General features: G+C 43.1%; 1 protein-coding gene across 1 annotated transcript; it reads right to left on the bottom strand.

The window, feature by feature from the left end:
* Positions 1 to 1735: 1735 nt before the first annotated feature.
* LOC132317532 (putative DMBT1-like protein) lies at positions 1736 to 22273 on the bottom strand. The gene is made up of 5 exons (XM_059821368.1): positions 22210 to 22273; positions 21065 to 21376; positions 11437 to 11772; positions 8948 to 9909; positions 1736 to 1921 (listed from the first exon to the last, which is right to left on the bottom strand). The coding sequence occupies exons 1-5, from the start codon at positions 22271 to 22273 to the stop codon at positions 1736 to 1738; spliced, it is 1860 nt and encodes a 619-aa protein (XP_059677351.1).
* Between the last annotated feature and the right edge of the window lie 1819 nt (positions 22274 to 24092).

The raw sequence follows: 24092 nt of genomic DNA, 5'->3' as shown, positions 1-24092 counted from the left end.
GTGATGCCGATATATTAACGGCCCGCTTTGAATTTCCTCTCCTGCCTCGAAAGAAAATGGCCAGCAAGTCTTCACGTAAGTTCTTTAAGGTGAGAAGAGTACAGAAGGTGTTTTAAAATAGCAGATCCTCAGAACAAATTAGCATTTTGGCACAAAGGAACAAGGATTCAGCTGTTGTGACACTGTTACTTACAGGCACTTTCACTGCCTGCAGCCGAGTGCAACAGCAGGGAAAATGTGATTTCAAGCACTTTAAATCATTACCTGTGAGAAGCAGAGCAGCAGGGTTACGTGTGTGATGGAGTTTTGTATGAGCTATGTGTGATTAGGACATACTCTGGCTCAGGATGGGCGTTACTGTCCTGCAGGATGAGGACTTTGGCTGTGAGCCTGTTCAGCCAATGCCAAGGTGTGTGAATAATTGCTGGAGGTGACTTAGAAATTAAATCTATATTTGCATTATATTATTATATATAATATTATTAATACTAATAGCATTTATTAATTCTTACGCATATTCGCAAATTACTTTGCCCTTTAACGTGACAAGGCATAACCACCAGATACGAGGTTTGATTTGGAGCCTTCATGGGAGAGCTGCCGGATTTTAACATTGGAGAGCTGGCTAAGTTACTGGTGGAGAAGCTGAGTTTCAGAATGACTCTAATCCCTTTTTTGAAGGGATGAAGCATAAAAGGAAAAGTTGCTGAAAAAAGTGGATTTTTTATCCTGTGTGGCACAGCCTCTAGACATCCTTATGCAATACAGAGCATCTCGTTACGAGTTTGAGTAATCTGCACATACTCGCCATACGGAAACTGAGTATTGGCCTTAAGGATGCTTTTCACAGGCCAAAATCATCAGATTATCAAAATTTAATCCACCTCTTTCCCTGAGATGACTGCTGTACTCCTCTGCAGTCGACAAGATCTTTTTCTCTATTATGAACTGAAAATTATTAATTCCCATTTTTTTTCACTAAGTCATTCCAAATAGGACGATTTAACATTAAAGTGCAGAAACACTTTCTTGGCTAAGAGTGATATAATTTGAACAGGCATTGTAAGAAAAAGGATGAAGCAAATGCTTTAATTTAGTAAGTAAGTGTAGATGTAAAATTTTTTATAGTTCTAATCTCCAGTAATAAAAACTGACATATGGAAAGATTATAATAGTTTATAGGTATTGCAGGATTACATCTCAGTACACGTCCAGTATTTTTTCCAAGTATTTTTGAGTTCCTATCTAAGATAATTGCTCAGACATTATTGGTTACAAGGGATGCATAGCCTTGGATTTATGCCTCTTTGTGAGCTCAGAAAGCAGCACTGTGACGTGTGCGTCTGTAAGGCGGGTTAATCTTCCCTAAATGCTCAGTATTTGAGCTATTTGGTACAATGGGGAGAACTGGAAGAATTGTGAGAGGGAAACAAAGTCTTGATGAGAAAAATCAGCCAGCTGATCCAATTACTCTTTGTCACTGAGAGTATTTACTGAAGTTTAGGCTTTTACAAATCTGGAATATAGATTCAAAAGATCTGAAATTAAGGAACACAAGTACAATTAAGACTAAAATACCTTTAGATTTACACCCCGTAGTATAATGTATTTTTAGAGATTAGTAGCAGATGTGCAACACACTGATCATGTATGTAAGCGATCAACATAATGTTCTGGTTAGAAGAAGCATTATTGGGGCTGTTATTATTTGGTGCGGATGATAATAATGACGTCGTCACTTGTGCTTCTTTTGCCTCTCCTCATATAGCCTGGGTAGCGTTGGAAAGGATAATTGTATCTGTTGCATGCTAATATTCTGCACTGCAGGCAAACTCTTGGGTATATGGGACCTCTGAACCTGAACTGGACAATCCTCTTGCCTGGTGAATAGTAGTTCCCACAGGTTGGGTCCCTTACGCACCTAAGAAAAGAAAAAGGAAAAAAACCACATAGAATTGTCAGACAAACATTGCGACATGGTCACTAAGCCCATTTGTTTCATTGGTTATGAGAAACTTTCCTTCAGAGATTTCTAACTGTGATGTTCATCACAATTTACAGTGCAGAACTCCTGAACACAGATGCAACTATATGGAATTTAAATATCTATGTTGGTATAGTATGTAACACAACATATATAAATATCACACTCGTATGTAAATGTATAAATGTAAAGCACCCGATGGAATTTTAAATATGTGAGAAAGAGTTACTGTGTAGGCCTGTTGTCTTTCCAAAGTTATTTTTTACTTCAACCTTAGAATTTCTGAAGAGCCATGAAGAAACAATTCCCTATCCCAAATCGACCTAAACCCCTTTCATCAGATGCTTCACCCTTCTGCAAATTTTTTATATAATTTGTGAAATACCTTCTGAGAATTTATACTGATTCTTCTTCCCTAGTGGAATATTATAGTGAATTAAATATAAAAAGCCAACTAACAAGACTGTGTGGTATTGTCCTAATAGCTAGTTCATTTAAAATCCTGCTGCTTCTTGCAAGCGGGTAACTCATATGTGTTTCAGGACTGTGTATCTTTGGTGTATGTATTTGTTGTTGTCCAAATGAGGTCAACCACATGTGAGGAATTACTTTGGAATGGTTGTTGAGATACTTTCCTTACCCTCTTCTGACTAAATCAGATGCCACAGTCGTAAAGGCATGAGGATTTGGAGAGACCATACGTGTGTCTGTAAATAGGATCAGATTTGGCTCTGTGCTGTAGAGGGTAGCACCAACAAACAAATCCCGGTTTGGCTGAGCATAGTATGTATGGTGAAGCCCTCGCCAAATTTGAAAGATGGTGAATCATAAAAGGCAAACTTGACAATAAATCATCTAAATGGAGTTTTCTGGCATGGAGACTCTACAACACTGGGTATTGTTTGGGCACCAGTGTTCCTGTGTGTTTTGCAGTTGAGGTTTGGCGAGAGATTGCGTATTTCTGCTGTAGAAGTTGCCAGAAACGGATCCTTCCGCTGTGTTGGGATAGGTCGTGGCTTGATGGGCTCTGAGTTTAGAGCTGCAAAGTATGGCTGAAACCTTTTCCTGAATGTCACTGGAAAGTCAGGCGAGCTAAGGGGTAACAGGGCTCAGCTCTCTGTGCTGGGGGGATCCCGGGCCACCCGAGGTGGCCCCACCGCAGGTCCCAGCTGAGGACATTGCCGAGTTGTGAGACAGTCTGCAGAGCCGTGCAAGATGAGAGGTGAGATTATTGAGGATCGATTACTGTCGATTCAGTTGTTAGCTCAAGGACTCAAGAGTCTATGCAGTGGGTGGCCCATGTCAACTTCCCGAGTCCTGGCGTTCACAAAGCCATCGGGTGGCATCATCCAGTAGCAATCTCTAAAAATACTTCTGAAATTTTTTTACACAAATAACTTCGGTAACGTCTTGGCATGCGACAATTTCAAACCCAAAGGTTCCTACCAGCCTCCTTGTGCCACAGGCCTCTGCATGACATGTGAAACATGGCATGGGAGTTGATCCCAGGCGTGTGTCGGGGGTTGTTCAGGTGTCTGTGCCCTGCACGGCAGCGTCTGGCATCGGTGTAGGGTCTTCTGGTGGTCACTGTTGCGAAAATTCCCTTTCCTAACTCTTAATCACTCTTTAAGAGGATGAAAGTGTATTAACTTTGTTAATATATGTTAGTTCACACTATAGACTGTAATGTAATGAGGCAGTGGAATTTTACTGGAGACTCTGGTGTTGTTTATGCTTAAGTAAAACAAACTAAAGGACGGCCTGGCCCTGGAAAGAAGGACTTTGCTTCATGGAAGCTTAGGGCTGTCCATGGAGGATTGCCCTGGACAGCTAAGATAACGCCAGCATCCCAGCCCCTCTGACACGTCTTCAAAACTCTCCCAGCATCATCTGGTGTCATAAATCAGTAACTCCAGCAGGATTGACTCCAGGGACGTCTGGATCAATAGACAAGCAGCAAGAATGCTGCAGAAATAGAGCTGTTTTGTGAAGTTTTACTGTGATCAGTAATCGGTGGCGTGGGTCTGAGTGATTAGTCAAATCATGTTGTACCTGAATGTTTGAAGGGTGCAAGAACCCAGTGTAAAACCACGTTCGGGGTGCCCCGGTTTGGCTGGGACACCTCATGCGCATGAATAAATATTTACCCTTGCAATTTTATACTTTGCATCCCAGGCCTCCTCGGTTGGCACAGGCCAGTTAAGAATCTCAGTAACATCACCCGCATGTATTTAGGCAGATAAGTCAGGTTTTCTGGAGAAGAAGAAATTTAATGTTAATAAACCATAGGTAAGCATAGAGTAAAATGCAGCAAGTATTAAATAGTAGTATGTTTTGCAAATGCAGATGTGGGCCTTGCTGCCGTACCTGGAAATAGCAGCTGAGTGGAGAGGAAATGAATTTCTCTTTCTTTGACGGTGTACCGTTAAAAGCTCGTTACTCCCTCCTACAACTAACCCCCAGGTTACACAAGTTAGTGCTGTCCGTGGTTAGTGCTTCTCTCGTGGGAAGAGGGTGAGCTCGCCGCGATCACGAGCTGTGTCTTCGCCTGCCAGCCCTCCAGAGCACACGGGCACGGGCTGGCCAGCAGCCTGGCAGGCTGTGGGCAGGTGTTTTAAATGTGTTTTCGTCCATAAATGGTGCAGACACAGGCCAGCTCGTCCCGTTGACGCTTGCCACCGAGGATGGTTGGGCTGCCAGCCCCTGTATCGGTGGCGTGTGGTCCCTGGGTAAGCTGTGGCATCCCCAAGCTCTCTGCCTGCTCCCGGCCTCTCCCGCTTCCCCCTTTCTTCTGCGCTCAGATGCCCGCTGCCATTAAACTGCCAGGCTTTCCCAGCTCACATCTCTTCCTCAGCGTATACTGCCCTTAGGAAGAGAAGTCATTAAAAAGACGAAAGAATGCCAATACCTTACCTGGGCTTATAGGTGCTGGGTCTGGTTTTGGAATGGCTTTTAATGCGGGGGGAAAAAAAAAAAGAAAAAAGAAAATAAGTGAGACTGAATGAGGAAAATGTGTGCTTTTACACAATCAATTAATATACATTGTAATCAGCTGAATGCGTTGAGACTGGGAAATGTTAGCAGCAGCAGTTCTGAGAAATACAGTTGTCATGGACAAAGGGCTTGTATTAAGAAAAGTGTAGGGGCTTGAATACTAAAAATGACATATCACTAGCATTAATGGGAACAAGATTTAATTCTGTTTATTCCTTTATGTAGGCAGATAGTCCCATGCTCAAATGCATGCTTTGTGTCTGAAAGTTCATTTTCCTGGATGTTGTCAACACAAGTATGTGTGTTTTACTGAGGCAGCCGAGTGCCCTTTACCGATGTGTGGCTGATAGGGCCAGACTTTAAAAGAAAACCTTAGTCTGCTATCTGAGCATCTGAGGCAGAATATTTGCAATTAGTGAGCAGAACTTGCAATTCAAATTTTTCAAAAGATAAATCCCATTGTACAAAACTAAGGTTCAAACCAAATACCACTGAATACGTCAGAAGGATTCCCACTGACCCAACTTCTAATGGGGATGCAACGTTGAAAGGGCAGGGTGGCTGATTTTCTAGGGGTGAGAGGATCTAGAGCAAATCTGAATTTATTCTGGTGTAGTGTGTCTACCTCAGCAGTTTCCCCTTCCCTAGTGCAGGTATTTCTCCCATATTGATACCAAGAGCATTTTTCATCCCTTGATTTGTATGGGAGCCAAAGGAATCATCCCCCAAGTTAAATACTAGATCCACGAGGTTATGCACACAGTGGAGACAGGGAGCCGTGCCAACACATCATCAGATCACAACTTTGATAGAGGACTAAGGATGTAAACCAGAGTGATGCTGCATTACTCACAAGTGGTAGTGGCTGCTGCTTCAGGAGTTGGGGAGACTGATAGAGCAGATGTGTTTGTTACTGTGAGAAGAGAAAGTATGAAATTAAGCATCGTCCACGTTTCAAATACATTGATGACTCACGTGAAAAATAGTAAACTGCTCATCATGGTTCAAGAAATGACCAGAAATAAATACCTGGTTTTTCAGCCGTTGTGGATTCTGTTGGGACTGTCAAAGAGAAAGCAAAAGGCACGCTTCAGTAAGCGTTCCATTACTGTGTTGTCAAAGCAAGGACTGTTAATGGGGAGGGAATGAGTAGTTTACTCCCAGGATGAGACATCAGACCAATTCTGCTAAAGCTGAAGTCCTACGTACCTGCTGCTTCAGGTGTCGTGTTTTCTGCAGGGGCTGATCCGAGGCGGGAGAGAAAACAAAACTGCAGGTTAGCCGTTGTCCCAGCACTGGGCAGGCGCGAGGTACCCGAACCACAGGAGACCCGCACGTCTCATTTGAGCGGATCGGCCACAGCACCTGGAAGATGCTGCCGCTGCCCAGGGCAGGCGCTGGCAAAGTCTGCCCGGAGCGTGAGCAGCCTCAGTGGGAGGAAAACACATCCCCGCATAGGCTGCCTCTGCCACGGCCTCCGACAGACTCTGACCTGCCGCGTGAAAGGCCCTGGAAACCTGGGGGATGTTTGCTAAGCATCAGTTTGGGTGCCGGGGGGTAACGAGATAAAGCTATGGTTGATACCGTGCAGTGCCCATAGCAGTGCCCTGCACTGCACCGATGGTGGTGAGGTCCGTGCTGCCGCCTCGGCGGGCGTTGAACCTGGCCGTTCCCATGGGAAGCGCAGCCCGGTTTGTGCAGGGGTGGGGATGCAGCTTTGGGAAGTGCAGGAAGGCTGGCTTTCTTGGAGTGGGGTGATCGGGTGCAAATCTGAATTTATTCCGGTGTAGTGTGTCTGCCCCAGCAGTTTCCCCTTCCCTAGTGCTTCCATCAGCGCAGGTATTTCTCCTGTACCGATACAAGCCCATTTCCCTCCTTTATTCTGTATGGAAGCCAAGGGAGAGCTGATTTGGATTTGATTTTGGATTTGGAAGCTAACGGTTAAATCCATGAGATTATACACACAGTGGAGACAGAGAGCCAGTCAATACATGGTCAGAACTTGGGCAGACAACTAAACATGTAAGCCAGAGTAATGCTGTATTACTTACAAGTGGTAATGTCTGCTGGTTCAGGAGTAGGAGAGACTGTTACTGTGAGAAAAAAAAGATGAAATTAAATATTGTCTGCATTTGAAGTGTATATTTTTGCCCTCAGACCCATAGCAGCAACCTCGGCTGCTTGCAATATCACCCGAAGCCACGTGAGTATCCGGGAAGCGCTTGGCCGCACGGCTGAACGTAGCCTGAGTATCGCTGTGTTCAGCTGTGAACACACGGGCCACGGTGACACAGCCGGCGTGACGGTGTGCGTCGCCTTGGGAAAACCCTACAGCGAGACCCTGAGCTTGGGCAGGGGAACAAATCACGCAGCTGGACAGGGCACGGCTCTGGCAGGCAGCGTTGCCGTGCCAGGAAGGCAGGTAGTCCGCTAAATCCTGAATTGAGACTGAAAATGTGAGTGCTGACAGTTAATTCCTCCACTCAGTCTGGGAGTGCTGTGTGAGCCAGGGATCCTGCTGTCCTTGGTGGTCTGACAGTACCTCTGCTCAGCACGCTTCAGGAAGTGACCAGAAATAAATACCCGGTGTTTCAGCCGTCGTGGACTCAGTCGAGACTATCAAAGAGAAAATAAAAGCCACGCTTTAGTAATTTTTCCAATACAGAGCGAGCAAAGCATAGACTAACAAAACGAAGCAACATTATCATTTAGGTGTAATTAGGCCTGGTATAACGAGATCCCCAATCCAACTACATTACAGCAGTTGACCCCATAATTTGGCATTTGTGTAAACCAGCTTGTGGTATTTCCACCGCCCTTGAGGGTGGATGGAAACCGCGTGTGTGGTTGTGTGTATCTCCACCGAGGCAAAAGAGCTCAGTGCGGCAGGACACCTCTGTCCACAGATCCCACCAGGAGTTCGTGTTCACCTGAGCGCCTGGAATTCTTCGGGGCTAATGATGAAGTAAGGGCTCTCTCACCTCGGAGGGTTGTATTTGACTACAGCCCAGATAAACAAACAAACACCGAAGTACTCCATACCTGTTGTTTCAGGTGTGGTGAGCTCCAGAGGGACTGTCAGGAGAGAAAATAGAAACCATCAAAAGAAGGAAAGCCGCATCGACGCTTTCAGTTATAAGGTGAGACAAGCAGCAGCACAGTCAGGGCTCTCCCCAAAACCGTGACGGAGGTGATGCTTTCTGAAGCCTTGGAGAAGGCTGTAGGTGTTTCTGCCATGCCGTTTTTGCTGCCACCCCATGCAACGAGTACGTCTGTCGACAGTGGGGCAGAGGAGCAAACCTGGTGGGGACAGGTACGATTTCTGTCCTGCCTCCTCACCCAGGCTGAAATCCCGTAGGAATTGCTGTTTGCAGTGGAGTAGCTCCACCACTGCAAGATCTGCCGGAGCCTGGAAGATGAGCCGTCCGGAACCCCTTTTTAAATTAAACAAATTACATGCAGCTTGGGAAGGTTAGTTGGGAAACAAACATTTTGTTCTGTAAATTACTAAAATGTTTAAGCAAGTATGACTTGTGCTGCAATACAGCCTCTTGATACATCGGAGGAGAAATGGTTTGCAGTGCGTGGACTATGGTGGACTGAGCAGGACTGAGTGAATTAGGAATGCAGGCTGATCGTCTGAATGTGATTTGTCCTTAAATGCGTCTCCTGGGTCTTGCAGCTTATGTATAGCACATCAAAGATTCGTTGCAATTGTTTCTCAAAGAATTGTTGTAATTATTTGTCAGTAACCATCAACTAAGACAATGCATGGTACCAGAAAAAGGGGAGAGGAGAAGAAATAAAAAAATAAAATCAAAGTGAATACATGAGCCTCTTCAGAGGGGTAGTAGAAGCCTTATTCACGTCTTTGGGAATATGTATGTCTCACGGCTATTGTTATTCCTTATATCGTTATAATACAATATGACAGCACAGCATGAGTATCTCTTCCCTATAGGATCTCACTTTCTCTTGGACAGAAACAGCCGAGTGCACAAAGATGCAGTGGTCTGCTAGCCTACACTGATGTCTAGGATCAGACACACCACGTTCACCTAGTGCCAGAATCTCCATCAAAACAATTTCCTTCTGCATCCTCGGCTGGCAGGAATTTTCTTCGTTTGCCTCAATAAACTTTATGTTCAGATCTTTGAAAATGAGTACAAATTTGTAAAGAGAAGAAAATACGTTTATAAAACTGCAAGTCTGATACAAATACTTTGACGCTCTTGGGCAAATAGTCTTTGTCCCAAAAGCAGATTCCAGGCTGGGCTGCCAAAATCTATGGGTGGTCCTCTCGGGAGGAAAATGCCTATAGCCCCACTCTTTCCTCTCTGCTTCCCCCAGACCTAGGTTGAGGAATCCCTTGTTGGAAGGACGAGATGTCCCCAGGATGTACAGAGCCTGTGGGGACTGGTCCCACCTGTGACCAGGGTGCCCCTGGCCATCCTTCTTGCCTCTCATCGGCCTCCTCTCTCCAGGCATGGCCAATGGCAAGGGTCCCCATTCCCATAGTGGCTCCAGCCTTGCGCCAAGCTCATCTTTCACCCATACCAGCTTGCGTGCATGGCTTAGCAAACTTAGCTCACATGAAATAAAATGGAAGAGGTGAGTACCTTCACAGATAACACCAGCGTCTTCCTTGTGGTAGCAGTCATGCGTGCCCAGCCCCCTGTGAGAGCACTGGTCCAGGGAGGACTCATCCCCTCTGCACACCACGTTGTCCAGGAGAATATCTCCCATGCCTTCCCCAAAAAAGGCATCAATTTTGGCTGAGACAGCATTTCCGCAGCCCAGCTGCCTGCACACAACTGTGGCATCCTTCATGTCCCAGCCATCATCGCAGACAGTTGCCCAGCTCCCGTTGTGAAAGACTTCGAGGCGTCCCGAGCACACGTCCCCTCCGTTCACCAGTCTCAGGGACATGTCTTGGAAAAGCAGAGGGAAATGCATGGGCACTCAGTAGCCTCCGAAATAGGCTTTCCAGGTGCATTTATCAAATAGCAAAAGCTGACTTTGTTGTGTTGCACAGAAAGTGGCAAAAACATGAAATTAATCTTATTGTAACAAGCCACATTGTGTCAGTTCATCAGCTATCATAAATCCTTACTTTCACAGTGTGCCATGTATACTTGGGAATACATATAAAGATATTTTTTTCTCTTTCGGGCTCTGATATACATGTCCGTAGCTAACATAACTGTTCCTATTGATACCAGTATTCTTTAACTCTCAGATAAACCTCAAGTATCTCAGAAACTCATCTGACATGCATTTACTTGCTTTGAAATTTTTACCTATAAAATTTTTGCCTTCCTACCAGTGCTTAAGTTACTATATAAAGTATATCAGCTGTGAAAGCTTTGCAGGACCCATCTAGGGAGAACTCACCAGCTGGAACAGGCTCCGTTGTGACCAGGGGAGTAACTGGCTCTGGGAAAGGAAACAGAAAAGGGAATTTGTAGTTTTGCTATAGAGGATGCTTAATAATGTTCTGCAGTTATTATGCGGAAAAAAAGAAAGCAGTAGTGCTATAGATCAACCCATTCATCTCTGGAAGCATCATCACCAAAAGGGAGAAGGCTGCAACCCCTTTTTTAAATGTCAGGTGTCAATGGTTGCAGTTCCCTTGCAGGTGTAATCTTTAATTGTTTTAGGTGTGGGACATACTCACCAAAGAGACACATGTCTGCTTGGGTCACGTCTTTAACTCCACTTGAGGTCTTTACTAAAAAACCTAACTCTATTAAAAATTTGCTTTGATTTTTCCCCAGGGAAAAGTATCACCAGGATAAGCTGCAAACCAGCATTCTTCGTGCCAGGTCTCCTCCACAACCCCTTTCAACCAGTTACGTTTCACCTCAGTCATTTCAGTGCTTGCCATGTGGATGAGCTTTGTCCGTGGACCACCACTTGCCGTGGCACCGGCCGCACAGAGGCTGCAGTGACCCGGGCTCTCCAACTGCACACGTGTTTCCAGTCAGAATGCAGAATTGCTGGAAAACTGGGAATTCATTTGGGAAAAATCCTAAAGGAAGTTACTAAAAATAATTTCTTACTAAATACAAGAAAAGGAAATTTGATTTACTAGTCATAGTTCATAATTTATGGGAAGTCAGGACTAGGAGGACTGAAATATAATAGCGATGGTGTAAAATTATCATTCAAATAGTAATTCATAAAGCAGTCAGGTAACAGAGTAGGAAATGGCATCAGATAAGATTGATAATGATGTTCCAGGTAGCTAAAGGATTTGAGAATTAAAAATTAAAACACAAACCTGTGTGAGTAAACCGCATGAGTTAACAAAAAGAAAAAATGTGGTAAAACACAGCGATTCTCATAGGTCTTAGTTTCATGCCTGAAACAATTCCACTGATGGAAAGAAGTTGTGCATCAAAATCCCAGCTGCAGGCAAGCTTGCGTTGCTCAGGGAGCAATAGTTTACGAGAGACGTGCTAGCGTACCTGCGCAAATGACGCCGGCATCCTCTTTATGTCGGCAGTCGTGGACAGCGATCCCTCTGTGGGAGCACTCCCACAGGTTGTCTTCATCCCCTCTGCACTGCACCTCATCGAGGAGGATGTTCCCAGAGCCTGGACCAAACTGGGCTTCAGACGCAGCCAGCAGAGCTTCTCCGCACCCCAGCCTCCTGCACACCACCTCGGCGTCCGCCAGCTCCCAGGCGTCATCGCAGACCGTTCCCCAGCTGCCGTTGTGATAGAGCTCGACGCGGCCCGAGCACCTGCCGTCGCCGTCTGCCAGTCGCAGGGACAGAGCAGAGGCATCCGCTGCGGAGAAAGAGCCCGCGTCGTGCCTCAGTGGCGTTTATCCGCGGCGGCGGCACAGCCTGTCTTCAGGCCAAGTACCACCCCGGTGAAGACAGGAGCAGGTAGCCCGCAACGTAGGGTGAGCTCATCCTCCCCTGAATTCCAGTTGTTGTAGGATATTACAAATGCTTGAACCCATCTTTCTACGTGCAATACCCAACGGACATGGACATAGTCCTCTTCCACAGTGTGCTGATCTCTGGGGAAAATGATCAGCTAGCTGCCGCCTCTCCCCACTTTGTGCAACAAAGGGAAGGTTTTCTACTCTCTCTTTACCATCGTTCTCATCTATACTGTAGTGCTGTCTAAAGGACGAACACAAATACCCAGAGCCAACCTTTTCCTGGGGTACCTTGCAATCTAAGGGATATGGTTTGGGTTTGTCTTTTTTTGTTTTTTTCTTCCTTTAAATAATGCCTGGTTCAGCTTCTTTTCCCATCCTTGCTAACCCTCTGGCATAACAGATGGTTGGCACAGCATCATTTCCCCAGAACGGCAGCAGAGCTATTTCTACAGACCAGGCTCATTTCTGAGAGCTGGGTACTTACAGAATACTCCACACATTTATCTCACTTTCAGAGGGAAAGGCTTTTAGAGATCTGAAGTTCCAAATTAGTTTTATGGGCTTGGAGTGTATTTTTCTTTCAGAGAAAGAAATCGGAGACACTGCCGACAACGAAATTGAGTTCCTCCTAGTTTGTGGCCATCATAAACTGTACCAAGTATACACACCTGTCTTACTCCTTGGTGGGTCGGTAATTACGAGGTTTTCATTTTGGGACATTTTGCTGTCACCTGGCAGCCATTTGTAACGAACTAATGCACATCCATTCAGAATGAGAGCCGTGTTTCCTAGGACTCTCTTTCTCCTTAATTCCTTTTTGCTGACCATGATCAAAGCTCCTTCCATCCGAGTACCATGCTTATCACTTACTTCTGCAAAAGTTGGCTGTAAAGAAATGCCAGCAGCAATGTCCTTGGCTCACTTCCCAAGATCTAGGTCTAAACTTCTGCAAGACTGCCAAATATGATTTCAGGGAGGAAAAAAGATAATGAAGACAAAAGATAAATAACCTGTTGATCCAGGCATTGAGTATTCACCAGTGATGGGGAAAGGTGTTAAATACAAAGTTTAAGAACTGGACTACATTAGCTACCTAAATCCAGGTGGGAATAGTGAGAAAGAGGCAGGTTAAAAATTCAGATCCAGATCTTGACTGGAATTACAGGCAGAAATAAATTTGTTGTGATTCAGTTGATATTAAAAATGGCTTTACTGGGAGGGAGGCATCTTCCCTATGAAAGTTTCCAAGTAAATGAAGTATTTTATTAATCTGAAGTATGAACATCAAGCTGAAATTTTGGGGGGCACTTTTTCAGAAAATAAAGGACTGATTAAGTAGCAGTCCCAAGAATCTTTAATGGTTTCTTGTGGGGGTGTCTACAGACAGATGAAAGGCAACTTTTCACTTTCAGCAAATTAATAAAATAATTAATATTTGTATCTCTTCAAAGTCAATGCTTTGTGCTTAATTAAGTGTAGAATATAATCAAAGGAATCAGTAAGCACTTGTTTTCCTGAGACTTTAACACAAACAACAGTTTACCTGCAGTATGTACAAATGAAAGTAATGAGATTATTATTAGTTAGAGCTATAGAAGAGCCTTTTTTTCCCTTTAACCATTGAACAGCATGCCTGTTACACACAGTATGCATAAATAAAATGAAATTGTTTGCTCAAATACTTGGTTGAGTAGACATAGGCAAAGCGCTTAATGCTTGCGAACACTAGTTCCATAGTAATTCTTAGGAAACCGTATATACACTGTGTATTAGGTTCTTTAAGCCTGCATAATAGTCAACAGATCACTCATTTAAGAAATTCAGGTTCAACTTCTGAAAGCCAAGCAAATAAAAGTAAGCCTTGAGGGACCACATTCATTTCTGTTTCACTGGTGTGTGCAAAGAAGTGCAAATTTCTTTCACTCAGCTGGAATAGAGCCCAGTCGGAAGAAGTAAGGCAAGCAGCAAAATCTGATCAAAGCTCTGTAAAATATTCTTTGAAGTAGGAAAGTTTTTTCCTTTCTGTCCTTTTGAAAGTGAAATGACTGGCAGGAAAAGGGTAGAACACTGACTGAAATGTCGTCTTCACTGCGCTGATGATTTGTCTGTTCATTTCTAAGACAACATTTGTAGAAATTAGGGCGGATAGATCCTAGATCTTGAACATGAAAATACTGTTCGAAATGAGGTTAATGGGTGGAGCAGTAAGCAAATCTGTATTACACTTTCTAGTGCTGCTACCACTGGCATTGAGTCACAGCTCCGAACTTCTGACAGCATAGATAAGGCTGTAGAAGACAAGCAGTGTTAAAAAAAGGTTGTAAAGAGAGGAGATACCAGTTGCCTTGGTAATTGTTTGTCATGTTATGCAGCATCTTGGACTAACAGATGGTATGGGTGTTAAACAGCCAGCCACAGCTACCGTGCGGTCATGAGACGCTCAGCCCTTGCCTCTGAAACTGGAACGGTACGGAGAGAGTGGCAGAAGGAAAGGCAAGATCTGTGTGCTCTCTGGAGGACACAGTGAGAATTCAAAATTATCTTCATAAGCTGAATAAATGTCAAAAATCAGCAAGCTCAAATTCAATAAAGACAGGTGGAGCGGGCTGCTCATTGGAAAGAGAAAACCAATGCACGAAGGCAAAATCATCCTTTCAGCTGGCACAGATGGACCATGGAAAAACTGGAAGTAGGAAACGTTAACGCTACAGTGAGCCAGTCCAGTCTCTGTCTGGCTCACAGAGTGATACACAGGAGCTACTTACTCTCCTTGGCACTAGAGACCTCAGCTGCTCAGTCAGTGATTGCACGTTTAAGAAAGATAGAGATAATGGGGAGAGCTTGGATGAATGAATCAAGAATATAATAGGCTTGGGAATCACGAGCTCTGAGGAAAGGTTTGAAGAGCTGAACTGAGTTTATGTGGCAAGTGTCTTTCACTATTCTGAAGAGGAGTCTAAAGAGGATGGCCGCCAGTTCCTCCGCTCCCTGGAGCCTATAGAGAGCTAAGAGAGCACCTGTAGGCACTACAGAAAATGTTCATCAATAAACAAGCTTTGAATATAGTGTCCAACGCATTTTTTTGTGTGTCTTGAAAATATCTGTCAAGTTCAGAGGCAAAGTACACACGGTCATCTCCCCTGATGGGGATTTGCATAGGAGTTTAAAGCCTACTGGTGCTATCAATTTCTGCTTCATTAGAAGAGGAGGTAGGGCAGCGTGTGGTGGATAGGAAGGTCCCAGCTCAGCTGATGGCTGATGCAAAATGGCCCTGTCTGGTGAAATTCTGGTTTTAAGAGTTTTTAATACCAAAGAAACTATTTCATAGATTCATGAAAACAGCTTGTTCATTAAAAACTTGCAAAGTCTCTCAGGTTCGTCTCCTAACCACCAACTCTTTGTAGCTCAGGGACTTTCTGAGCCCCAAATGGTGCCTTGCGTGGTGATGCAGGACACAGACGTTTTTGCTGCTAAACAATGCAAAGCACACAGGTTGTATCTGACTCTTTCTTACCTTCACTCAGTGTAGATAGTGATGCCGGAGTTGTTAATGGCTCAGTACTGTGTGTGACGGGGCCAGATGTGATGAAGTAATCTGTTTCTGGGGCAAAATAATCTATTGAAACTTTGAGGGAAAAAACAATAGGAACAATGAACAATAATGACCAAACAGGAATATGAACCAGAATTAAATTTTTGGTTAAAGTTACGTGGATTTGTCATTCTGCTAGAAAAGCGTGAAAATACAGGAAGCTTTGTTTCAGAGAACAAACATGGACTTATCCCTTGTACTTCTACATGAGTCTCTATCACCACATGATAAATAAATATTCAAAATTTGGATTTTTAGGCTTCTTAGCAACTGGAAAATGAAGCAACGTGTTCTTAGCCCTCTTTATTAAAACCTCATTGCATATATTCTCCATACAGTATGGCTTTCCCTTCGCTCACTTAGACTCAAAATGGATTTTCAACTATAACTTTGCCTTTGTAAGCTGTGCTTAGGATTCCTGGTGTGGATACTGCCTCAGTCTCTTCACTTATTGAAGTGGATCCAAAGGAGGAATACAGGACTGTTGAAGGGACTGTGAAAGAGTTGAGGAAATACATTATTGGAGAGAAACATCAATCTCCTTGGTGAGACAGTCCAACAGGGAGGAGTGGGAACCAGCTTCTGTGCTGTGTCAGGTGGTGGCATCTCCATCTTTAGGACTGGGAAAGAACCGTCGAAGATTATTGAATCTTTAAGGTGAAGATGTTACAGTCGGATTTAATCATTGATGCTTCCCACCATAAAGTATCCACTTTCGCCCAGACAAAAGCACTGATATTTGGGCACTTTTGCTGATGACTAAATTATGCAAAAAGTACAAGCAGCTTAAAGCCCCAAATTGTTCATAATTACATATTTCCCAAACTTTGACAGCCCAGTATTTTAGAAATGAAGGTTTTAGAAGCTGGATTCTTTCTTCACTGAGGTGATTAATTAGCAGTTGACTGATCTTAAACTTTATACAGTTATTGTAATCCTACCAATGTAATCTGTTTTAAACAAACTTAAACACTACTATTATTATTAGATTTTACGGCATAGTGTCTGTTCTTACCTTCAGCAACTGTGGAAGAGATTTCTGGAGCTGAGGTACCACCATCTCCTGTAAGTGGGGTGGGTGAAATGGATGATTCTGCTGTATTTTCAGAGGCTGTGAGAAGGAAGAAACATGTAAATGAGAGGGAGAGAGCATTCAGGTAAGGCTGAATGACTGAAATCAGTTCTTGATGAATTCAATTGCCTTTGGGCTTTGTGGCAAAGGGAGTCTGTCCACATCCACTGACATGGCTTGGAAATGGATCTTCATGTTAATGCTTTGCATTACAAGCATCAAAAAAGTTTCAGACTTCTCTCACTGAGAGTGAGAAAAGCAAAAGGAGTGTGAGAAGCAAAAATAGAAATGAGTGTTGTAATTTGGCAGTACCATTTATTGGTATATAGTTTCCCAACACTGCAACAGGGCGTGCTTTGTCAACTTTATTAAGAAGTTCAGAAAGTGAAATAACCAAGGATATTCTGGCTGTATAGAGGGAAATGGTTATTACAGCTATTCCCAGCTTATCTGACTGAAGGTCTTTCTCCCAGATGTACGATAGTCATTCACAGAATCACAGAATCACTACGGTTGGAAAAGACCTGTAAGATCATCAAGTCCAACCATCAACCCAACACCACCATGCCCACTAAACCATGTCCCACAGTGCCACGTCCACACGTTCCTTGAACACCTCCAGTGATGGTGACTCCACCACCTCCCTGGGCAGCCTGTCCCAATGCTTCAGTGTTTTCAGTGTTTCCAGTGAGGGAGACCAGCTCTCTCATCCCCTGCTCGCTGGGCTGAGCCTGCAACATCTGGGGCCACAGGTTGAGAGAGGCTGAATCTGAGCTGAGGAATCCTCAACAGGGAGTACAGGACCTGCCGTTCGTCCTGGACTGGCTTGATAAGAAAGCCCAAGCCTGGAGGCTTATAAATTGTTTGTAGGTAATATTACAGAGAGGTAATCCAGATAGGTAATGTTGCAAACAGTGAGAAACACAGACTGGGTGGCTTTTTCCTGAGTCATGCTTCTTGAAGAAATAAAAATAAAAATAACGATTTCCTTCAGATTCCGTGGTTCCAATTCTGCACCGTTCAGCTTGCTTTGAAGCAGGCATTGCGTATACCATTTGCAGCTCCTGACTGGAGTAGCGGTCGTGGTGTTAGTGAGAGCCTGCCCGTGCTGCCAGAAAGCCAGCAGGTTGGTACCAAGCAGATGAAATTCATGGGCAAGCATTAGCTGCGCTGAGGGATGGTGATTTTGCAACATTTCTTGGCATCTCCACTGACGTCCCCTCCTAACCAAAACTTATAACCGCGTTTTTCCAACACGCTGCGTGTTGTGCAAATGCTCTTTACCTGTCTGGAGCGTAGTCAGGATTTCTGATGTCCTGCTTTCCTCTGTGACGGCGGTGGAAGCAAGGGAGGTGCCTGTGCTACCAGAGGAGGCTATAAGGATGAGAAATTAAATGGTTGCAAGTAGCAATTAAAAGCACAAGTGTGATTCGAGGAGCTTGTGACTTGCTTTAGGTCTCAGGCTTGATAAAAAACTGCGTTATCAGTCTGCTACGTAACTGGAGAGGCAGAGGTCCAACTGTGGGAGATGAGTGCAAATGCCTGTCTGTGCTCCTTAATGTTTCCGGAGTTTTTATGAATCTTGGACACAAAAAATCACAATGGTCTGGACACTTTTGCTTTACAAAATTGTAAGTGTAGTATTTATAGCTACAAGCTATAAATCATTAAATGCATATATTATTATATTAGTATTATATATTATTATAGTATTATATTGTAGTATTATAGTATTATATTATAGTATAGTATAGTATTATATTATTGTTATATATAGTATTAATCATTAAATGCATATATTCCTGATATGTCCTGACAGCCTGATACTTTTAAAGTGAAGATGTCATAAGAAGGTTGTTCCTTCACAGAGATGTTTAATTTGTAGCTGTCTGCTATGAATATTTTACAGATTTACATGGTCACATCTTAATCCAGCTGAAAAACCCAAATTAACAGAATATTTGTTTTAAGTAGCACTTGCTGTTCTTACCTTCATAAACTGTGGTTGGGATTTTGGGAGCTGATGTGGCATTTTCCTCTGTGACAATAGTGGATGCAGAAGATGTAGCTGAGGCCAAGAGAAAGTTGAGGAAATAAAAGAGAAGAGGAGAGATTGGCAGCAATTAGGAGTGAACATGTTAACTGAAATCTTGATGAAAGTAAGTAGATTTCGGCTTTGCAGGACAGTGAGTCTATGCATAACCCTTTTTTTTTTGCTGAAAAAAAGACTTTCACCTTCATTTAATATTTAGTAATGAAGACAGTGGATATTTCTGACTGCATTCTTTTACTAGTAGAGATGCAATAGTCATTTGGAAAGATGCAAAGTGGCCGTTGTTAGGCGAAATAAAGAACGAGATTTGTCTTGTGCTTTGGAATTGACTTTCAGCACCACGTGTGCCTCACCTTCCTCGAGGGTTGTCAAGGTCCCTGGAGCAGACGATGTCTCAGTCCCTGCTGGGCTTGAGCTGGGTGCAGAGGAGGAATCTGCGGAGGTGGCCAGAGGGTGGGGAAATATGTTACTAAACAAAAACACCGCCATGTAAAAGAAAAGACATTTCAAGGATCTGTGAAATCATTAATACTTCAAGTTTTATGGAAAAGAAAGTCAAATCCCTGGACTTAACTTTTGGTAACGTGGCTCAGAAGAACATCTTCCAATTAGTAATTATAAGTGGACTTGGTAGTAATTATAAGTGAACTTGAGAGACTGATGCAACCGGTCCACCTCTCAGCAGGGTATAAACACACCTGATTTCCATTCTACCTTCGCCTTAACTTAAGAACCAGGAAAAATTAAGCAAGATTATTAAAAGAATTGAAGGTGAAGAAAATATCCAGGTAAGAGTGCCTCAGATGAACTGATTGTAAAGATCTCGCCATACATACATGCAGTCTTGGTAACTGTATATGCAGGTAGACTTAATCACATGCCCATTTTCCCTCCAACCACATTTTCCTATGAAAATGAAGATGGTGTTGGCCATTGGCTCTTCCAAGGCTAATTACATGCAGAGTTATTAAATATTTTTACTGAATTTCCAGTGTTCCTCCTGTCTGCTCTAAACAAATTGCAAATACTGCTCAAAATTTCCACACATGACATTTGCAGTTTGGTTTTTTCCCTTGCCTTTGCCAGCAGAAGTCAGGGGTTCTGTGGTAGATGTCACAACAGTGCTATCTGTGGAAAATGTTGATGTAGACATGGAAGTTTGGGGCTTCTTTGAGGATGCTGGAAGTTAGAGGAAATATATTATTAGAGAACTGTAAGAATGGTCATGAGAACTGAGATGTTGGTGAAATAATTTAAACATCAGGTTTTGTGCAGCACTGGGTTAATGCACCAGACCTTAAACTTCAGGTAGCTCGAGTGACATTTCTGTCAATTAAGGACAGTTGTAAATGAACTTCAGAGATATTTGCCAGTGCACAGAGTATGCAGCAACAGTTCACGGCTACTACAATGTGTTTTTGCAGGTTTAAGTCTTGAGAAGAAATTATTTTGGGAACCACTCTTTCACTTCTGAGCTGCATATGATCAAAAACTGCATTTTAGCGTCCACTCCTCTGTGGCTGTGCATTATGAAAAGCATTAGTAATTAACTCAACACTTAAAAACCCCAGGAAACATGAGCAAAATCTGCACTTTAAGGTTTCCAGGATGCTATGATTATTTCAGGAACAATAAAAAAAAAAGGAGTCAGAAAATTAGACCTGGAATGTTAAGACTCGCCTTATGTTTTCCCTAATTAGTAGTAGATGAGTGGCAGATATGGTTCCTATGAGCAATCCAAAGAACAGAAATAATGTTACAGTGAATGAACAAATAGTAATTTGGAGCAATAACTAGTAATTTGGAGCAGTAGCTAGCAATTTGGAGCATCTACCTTTCTAGAATGCTGTCTGCCAAGGAGCTGTAATCACGTGATTTTTGACTTAAAAATTAGTCTCTGAGCATTTGGGGAGACTGTGAAGAGCTAATGGACTTATGTCTCAAAAGCCCTGCCTTACCTGTTGGTGCAACTGTGGAACGTGCCACACCTGTGAACATGGAAAAAAAGCAAAAATTTACTTTTATTGTGCAGTTACTTATATTGCTTCAAAATAAGCTGCTTCTAGCTATGCAATCTTCGATTTCAGTTATGTTTATGACATAAGTGTTAATTTTTATTTTCAATTCAGATGTGCCTGGTTCACATCTGGATGGGCTTCTATCTCCTCTTAACTGGTTGCCTTTCTTATCCTGGGAATGGCCTGTAATCAGATGTTAACTAAAGTGATCCTGAACTACCTTCTTTTCACCATTTTCCTACTCAGTGCTTGCTGCTACCAATCTTGGTATTTTGTCCGCGACATCCTTTTGTTCCTTGATCACGCAAACCAGCCTAAATACAGTGAGCCTCCACATGCACACAGTTCAGCTCTAGTCTGATTTCCAAGCTCTACGCTGATGTTTCTTGCATTTCTGGTCAACAGGAAAATCCAAAGAGACTTTTAGGTGCGCAAAGCTTATTTTTTTTTTTACCTGAACAGATGACGCTGACATCCTCATGGTGTCCACAGTTATGTGTGTTCCAGCCGGCGTGCTGACAGTCCCAAAGGTAAGATTCAGTTCCTCTACACCGCACATCATCCAGGTGGATGTCTCCTCTGCCAGGGCCAAAGTAAGACCATCCCAAGACAGAAACAACTTGACCACAATCAAGTTGTCTGCATACAACACTGCCACTGTTCACAGTGAAGTGATCATCACAGACTGTCCCCCATTTGCCTTGACGGTAAACTTCAACCCTCCCAGCGCATCGGTCCCCTCCAGACACCAGTCGCAGTTGTAGATCTGAAACTAAAGCAAAAACTGACAGGTAAACACCTCAATTTGTTTATTCACAGGACATCTAAACTTCTTACGTCTAAGCTTGCATCCCCATCTGTGCAGGGATGGGCTGCCCAGCGTTTTCGTGTCCCCAGTACCCAGGGCTTACTGGGGAACACCTGCAGCGTGCAAAGCCGGGCAGGGAGCTGAACAGCAGAGCCCAAATCAGTGCAGTTAATTCAGCCCCGTTCACATGGCTCTGCTGCCTACAGGACCTGATCTATCATGGTAAGTTATCATTGGCCGTGCTGGTGAGATAGCCAGCTCACCCAGAGCTGGCTCATGTCACTCTGCAGGTGTGCCAGGTATGTTCTCACTCAGGAGCATGGCTCACCCTCTTACCTTTGGGTCTGAGTCTGTCTTTTATCCAGTTTGAAAATTTCTCCCATAGTAAGTTTTGACCTCCAGTTGCTGAGCTTCCCAGTGAGTTCCACCAGAAACCACTTGCTGTGGCAGATAAGAAAACATACTGGCATTGATGTAACATATCACAACTGTAGGTATATTTTATGTTTAGCTATGTGTTGATACAGAGTTAGATACAGTAAGTGTTGGTATGTATGTGGTATGTTTTCAAAGCAATTCTGCGGTTCCTCCCTGTGCCTGTAATGACATGTTCATTCCCTCATAGTTCAGTGGAAGATGACTGTAGAGGACCTTGTTTCATGGCAGCACAAAGAGCAAAGGGATCTGACCCCAGAAATCCTCATGTACATCCTTCACCTCCGGTGAAGACATGAGCTTCTGGGATCTGAGCTCTGCTAGATTTCACTGGGGCAGTAGAAAGGGTTACTTACCTTTGCCATATGTGATTACCACAAGAGCAGGGGAGACTGTGGACCACTTGTCTGTGCAGACCATGACAGTTTTGGCTGATAGCCCATGTTAGCTTAAACCACTCTCTTTGCAAATGCCTGCTCAGGTCTGCATGGGAAGCCCAACTTTATCTAACTCTGCAGTGAAGAATATTCTATATACTTCTTAAGGTATTTAAACCTGTATGTTTGATTAAACTAGACCATGGCATCATGGTTCAGATACCAGGGAATGAAATGGTCTTCCAAAACAGGATACAAACCTGTGGTCTGATTGTGTGGTTTTGATAATCTGTGGTTTTAGTCACATAAATACCTTTGAAAATCTACTTATATTCACTGAAAGGAAAAAGGATTTAGGCTGCCAGGGGTCAAAGCAATGTTTTCAAATGGCAGCTTTTTAAAAAAATATCCTTGCTCTTTCAGAATTAGCATGCTCTGAAGAACTGTGCCTGATTCAATCACTAAAATCAGGAGAAATTTCATTTGGGGATTTTTTTTTTTTTTTCAAATTGGCATTTGATCTTCAGACACTCACTTTCATAGACTTTTACTTCAGTGATACTAAAGTCTTGGGTTTGCAAGACAGGATCCTAAGTGATTTTTCCAGTCAAAGTTAATCCAGTCTACATCAGGTCAAATCAAAGACAAAAGTGAACCTATGGAATAAGGACAAAGATTATAGGGTTGCTGAAGTGCTGGGATTTGACCACCTTCTTGAAATGCAGCTTAGTCCTCTTTGACGCTGAACTTCCCTCTGGATTGCCTTTGCTCTTGTCTTATAAATAATTCAACATAGCCAATCCCTTAATCTACACTCCATGAATTACCTCTTTTTTATAAGGGATTGACAAGACTTTATTTGTGGTGTCCACGCTGATAATTAAAGATCAAAGTATCTCATTCAAACTAGCAAAATTATAAGGAAGGTTTGGGGTTATTGTTGTTTGAAGTTTGAAGGAACATGGCAATGCAGTGAAGTATATGTCCACCTGGGTCTGGAAGGCTGCTCTGTGTTTCTTTTTATCTCTTTCTCCACATTTTAAAATGTACAGTATAGAAGAATTTAAATTAAAAACTAGAATATTAGAAGAAGAACATTTAGAGAACCACTTCCCCAAACTATTCCCTCACAGAAGAGAAACAAAGAAAATATTCTTCAGCACCTCCACTTTTCGAATATAACTTATGGATTTGATCTGAATCTTTGAATTAGAAGAGAAATTAAACCAATGATTTTATGGTACAAAGCTTCTCAGCATTATTCTGGGAGACTCTTTGCCACCACTTCCTAGCAAGCCAGTCTGTATTAGTAACTAATTCTGTCTGTAATATTTCCCTGCAAGCATGAAGAAATTTTAGACACAGTACCTGGCTCAGATAGCAGAGTAGTACTTAACAGCAGCAACCAAGTGAGGCTCACTTGAAGGTCCATTTTCATCGCGGTTGTCTGTTCTAACCCAATGCAGGTTCAGAATTTATACTAAATGAGTTCTGGTCTATACCAAAGGTGTGTGCTGTGCAATTTGATCTTTCTTCCTGAGCTTCCAGATCAATGTCAAGGAAGTGATTTACTGAGTATTTTCATTTCACAGGGTACATCCAGACATCCGGATAAGCAGATCCAGATCACAGCGCTGTTCCAGACTGGCTACTGAGATCTTCCCAAACACTGCCCAGGCACCTTTGTGGCCGTGTGTTGATGATGTGGTTGTTCCAGGAAGCAGTGATTTACTTTTGGAGATTAGGCTGTTTGGTAAAGATTCTCATACCACCAGTTAAGTTGGTTTCCAACTTACAACCATACTAAACCAGATTAAATTGCTGTGAGAATTGTGCCAAAAGAAGATTAGCATCCTAAAAAT

Source organism: Gavia stellata, chromosome 9 (assembly GCF_030936135.1).
Source record: "Gavia stellata isolate bGavSte3 chromosome 9, bGavSte3.hap2, whole genome shotgun sequence".
In the NCBI taxonomy this organism is placed as follows: Eukaryota; Metazoa; Chordata; class Aves; order Gaviiformes; family Gaviidae; genus Gavia; species Gavia stellata.
The sequence above is the reverse complement of the archived record's forward strand: the minus strand, read 5'-3'. Positions and strand labels throughout refer to the sequence as shown.